Source organism: Coptis chinensis, chromosome 3 (assembly GCF_015680905.1).
Source record: "Coptis chinensis isolate HL-2020 chromosome 3, ASM1568090v1, whole genome shotgun sequence".
Taxonomy (NCBI): domain Eukaryota; kingdom Viridiplantae; phylum Streptophyta; class Magnoliopsida; order Ranunculales; family Ranunculaceae; genus Coptis; species Coptis chinensis.
This window is the reverse complement of record NC_141458.1, coordinates 73,613,894-73,618,226: the sequence shown is the minus strand read 5'-3', so window position 1 is coordinate 73,618,226 and position 4,333 is coordinate 73,613,894. Positions and strand designations below refer to the sequence as shown.

Here is a 4,333-nt window from a genome sequence, read left to right as displayed (position 1 = left end):
ATCACGCACGCGTGAAGCATAAGCGAACTCAGGACATCGACCTCCAAGACCGACCTGTGAGCAGCTCCTTGTGAAGACATACGCGCGCAGCATAGGTGAACCCGAAACATCAACCTCCAAGACCGATCTGTGAGCAACTCCTTTCATGTAGGTGGTATGAACTAAGACGTCTCAGTACGAACACATGGCCAGAGACAGAACGACTCAAATAAGGTCACCACCAGGGGTAATCATTACCAAAATCTTACTTGTATTTCCCACCACCGGAAAATAGGGACTACCGCACCAGCTCCCAATCAGCACACGACTTATACTAAAACCAGCCCAACACTCATTCACAATCTCCACCTTACATGTGCGCGGTAGCACACGCGTGCCTCTAGGATTGAAACTTCACAAGCCTATAAATACCACCTATTTGAACTTCGTGAGGCCCGATTCCTCGACCCAAAAAAAAAAATCAAGAGAGGATCGTGGCGGGGCAATTTCATCTCATCGGCCGAACTTCGGTCTCTCCAAAAAATCTCAACTCATTCCCTTCTTTTCTCGATCTGTAAAGCAAAACCAAAACACACCTTTACAGTGTTCACAACAATTTAATACACGAACTTATTATGCATCTTATTTTTTTTTATGGTTTATTATACATCTTCTCATTCTAATCTTGGTTCTTAATAACCAAGGGTTTCAGTTTCATAAAAGCCTAACAATTCGGCAGACGGAAAGGCCTCAAACACCACAGTAGGCCTTAATTACAGATTCATCCTTTGGACCTTCTCGTGTGTTGACGAAATGGCGTAACCCCATATGATCAAAAGGCTTAACGAGTAGGGGATGTTCTTCATCAACCAGCTCTTCTGGAGTTTGTACAATACATTTGCTGAATGAAAACAATCCCATAGAGTATCTTGTGTTGCCCCCATTCATCCTGACGCGGTGAGGAGGACAATATAATCTACCATTGCTCCATGCCTAGTTTAAACAAACTCATCTTACATGTATAGAGGCATTCTTTTCTTTATGAACAATTATCCAATAAGTACTCGTCAATAAAAGTTAGTTGGGTCAAAGACAAGGAGTTACTCACCATGAATGCATCACCGATCATTACAACGAAGGAGGACGCTCCAGGCGTGACACCTATCCAATCACCATCTTTAGCTTGGATCTCCAATCCGTTGACTTGATTCTGGCTAAGTACGGTTATAAAAGTCCTATCTGTATGGGGAAATAGGCCAACATTAGTCTCATTCATCCTGGGTGCCCTGTAATTCATGACTCGAAGAAGATAATATGTTGATTCTTCAAGAGTATCGTTATACTGTTCCACATTGAAGCTCTCGCAAACCATTCTTTTCACCATCTGCTCCATGCTAGATATTTGTCGTATGAACGAATATACATTTTTACTAAACCATGAAACATAAATGAAGTAAGTAAATAACATGAAGTAATTGCAGAAATAATCAATTCAAATAACCACTTTCACGGTAATAACTGATAAGAAATAAAACTAGTTTTCATACCAAAAGCTGGGATTTCCATCGGGCCACATCAGATTCGTGAAGTTTTCAAGTCGCTCAAGAACTAAGGCATCATTTATAGCCATGCTTTCATAGAGAGGCACAAGAGGACTGGACCCAGTATAACCTCGGAACGGTTCGTCAAAAGTGTTTTTAAGCTTTGTTTCTGTAGGGAGATCAAACAAATTCTTTAATGCACCAAAAAATACTGTTTGTAGATCTGCGGAGTTTCTATCACACACTGCTTCAAAGCAGCCATAATTTTCAAGTGCCTGACGGACATCTTTTCGCACCAAGCACCAAGAACTTGTACCTGGCCTCAACTCTTCGCCAGTGAAGTTTATTATGGGAAGCCTGTGGGATGCTTTACACTCCATTTCTCTCTGAAGGACTTTCTGTGCTTTGCAATCTTTTGCAGCGACGTATCAATTATGCAGGTCAGGAGTCAGGAGTACTCAGGACCATTACAAATAATGAGTTGATACATACGTAGTTGACTGTTGACCATACTCAGATCTGTAGTTGACCTTTAGATCGATATATTGCCTCTAAATATGGACGACAACATGTATTGGTAGTTTAAGCACGTTTACGTTTGCTACAAACCTACAATTACAACTTGCATAAATAATTATCATTTTAAAACAACCACGGTGGTAGATAATGAAAACAATGCATTTTTTTTTTTAGAGAGAGACTGAATCATCTTAATATTCTCAATATCCTTTTGTACTATATACACCAAAAGGAAGTTGCAATGCAAGAAAAGTGACACTAAGGCTGAGTCCAATAGCTCCCTATCCCCTTAAAAATAGAGCTAAAGTCAACCGATTTACTCTCTATCATTAATTTTCTCTGCATATATACAAAAGATTTTACACTCTATATATACATAGTAAAATAAAGATAAAGAGTAGAATCATTTGTATATATACAGAGGAAATTAATGATAGAGAGTAGAATCTGTTGACTTTAGCTCTACTTTTAAGGGGATAGAGAGTCATTGGACTCAGCCTAATACACTATCAAGGCAGACGTGGACACATGGTGCATCTGATATGGAGCAAAGACAGAAGAATGAGAAGATAGGATAGAAACTCCACAATGCAGTTATATATAGTGACAGGCTCTCTTAAACGGAACGAACATGTCATATAGTGTCTTGAGAACCTTATATACCGTCTTGAACAATTTATATACCGTAGTTTGTTAAACAAGTTAAGTAGCATAAATTAAAAAGTTATTCAAGACGCTATATAACCTGCCCACGAAATCCGTTTAAGAGAAAGCCTAAGTGACGTATATAGTGATATAATACATCTCCCAAAGTTGTAGACATACCCCAACCCCAGGGATTCCTCTATAGTCACCTTCTTTCGCACCTTTGTTGCTTTCACACTGAGAACCCACTGCTATAAAAATGCCCCTGCCATCGGTGCAAAGACTGCAAACCGTAGCCAGTACCTACAGGTTTCTCTAGAAGAAACGCACCTAATATCCATTTTACTTGGGGAAGAATCATGGTTTATATCCAAACTTTGGAGGATGAAGGCCAAATAATTGGGACCATGAGTGTTATTTTGGAACTTGGAATACTTGAGAAAAGGAAGGATAAGGCAATCACAATTGGATATGGATATAAAACGAAGAGACAAAAATACGTGGCACATCCTGCCTTCCAGATATTCTTAAACACATGGGAAGAAGTTCATGCAAATTTGTATACAGGACAGAACCAATTTGCAGCGGTTCAAGCCCTATTTGCAAAAATTTAAACATGTGATCTTCCAACTACTTTAAACTTCGTCACAAAAAATTATTCAAATCCAAAACTTGTAATCCAATCGAATGTAGTCAACAAATTAAGAATTATAAACAGTTCATTTTCACGATTTTTTATATTATATTTGGCAAGTTTAGATTTTTTTTTTTTTTTTTTTAGTGACAATATTTATAATAGTTATGAGATCATATCTATAATAAATTAGCATAATCTAAAAGGTATAAATGCCCTAATGATTTTGAGTTTGTTTACGTGTTTTTATAACGTGTGCCCTTAGAACCCTTCCCATACTTGATATGATCAGTTTCGAGACTTTAATAGCAGGCCAAACATTTCTTCTTGAACAGCCTAATAAGTAATAACCTGTGTTTTGGCAAGACATTTACCAACATGAAACTTTGACAAGTCATCAGGATTCTTGCCTTTTTCCGGTGAAGTCTCTAGTCTCTACTGCCCAGTCCCTTCAGCTGGCAAATTGAGTCCCCTAATTCTCTTTCCTGTTATCCTTTTTTTACCCTCCCCCAAAAGTTTATTTCGAATAAATTCCATCTTGCTCTTCATGCTCTTCGGAAAAAGAAAGCACAGTATGGGATAAGTACGTAGGGATTTCGAGTAGGATTGAATAGTAGGTACTTGCTAGGGCTCAGCTAGTTTAAGCTCCGCTCGAGCTTTCATTTAATATTCGAACCAAGCCTGAGCTTATTTCAAAGCTTGCCTTATAGACGAGCTTGGTGAAGTTCAGCTTGATAAGCTTGAATACCGTCCCCACAGTGTAAGATAGCCGAGCTGCTTAGGCTTGTTCATTCAATATACACGCCAAGCTTGAGCCTTGCGCATAATGACTATGCTCGGCTAGATAAGCTCTTCACCCCTAACTTGCGAGGGTGACAAGTATTATCAAAAGTTCAAAACAGTTCTACCAACTTAGGAAAAGATTAAACGTCTATCATACAGCTATCATCCCAAGATGAGACGACCAATGAGGCGATGTAACAAGTTTTAGTTTGGCCATGAAAAAACAGTGCTC

At 38.8% G+C, this 4,333-nt stretch overlaps 1 protein-coding gene across 2 annotated transcripts; it reads right to left on the bottom strand.

The window, feature by feature from the left end:
• Window positions 1-595: 595 nt before the first annotated feature.
• On the bottom strand, window positions 596-3,118 carry LOC147510753 (putative 2-oxoglutarate-dependent dioxygenase AOP1). 2 transcript variants are annotated; one of them, XM_086602605.1, is made up of 4 exons: window positions 2,865-3,118; window positions 1,527-2,129; window positions 1,088-1,409; window positions 596-972 (listed from the first exon to the last, which is right to left on the bottom strand). In XM_086602605.1, exons 2-4 carry the CDS (start codon window positions 1,898-1,900, stop codon window positions 730-732), a joined length of 939 nt encoding a protein of 312 aa, XP_086458731.1. In that variant the 5' UTR covers window positions 1,901-2,129; window positions 2,865-3,118; the 3' UTR covers window positions 596-729. The 2 variants fall into 2 exon arrangements, with proteins under 2 accessions (XP_086458731.1, XP_086458730.1); XM_086602604.1 differs by lacking the exon at window positions 2,865-3,118 and having other exon boundaries at window positions 1,527-2,229.
• Window positions 3,119-4,333: the final 1,215 nt, after the last annotated feature.

Coding starts and splice junctions, on each gene's coding strand:
- LOC147510753 (XM_086602605.1), bottom strand. CDS start 1,900: ATGGAGTGTAAAGCATCCCACAGGCTTCCCATAATAAACTTCACTGGC. Junction 1,410..1,526: donor GATGGAAATCCCAGCTTTTG/GTATGAAAACTA, acceptor TTCATGGTTTAG/TAAAAATGTATATTCGTTCA. Junction 973..1,087: donor TGATCGGTGATGCATTCATG/GTGAGTAACTCC, acceptor TGTTTAAACTAG/GCATGGAGCAATGGTAGATT.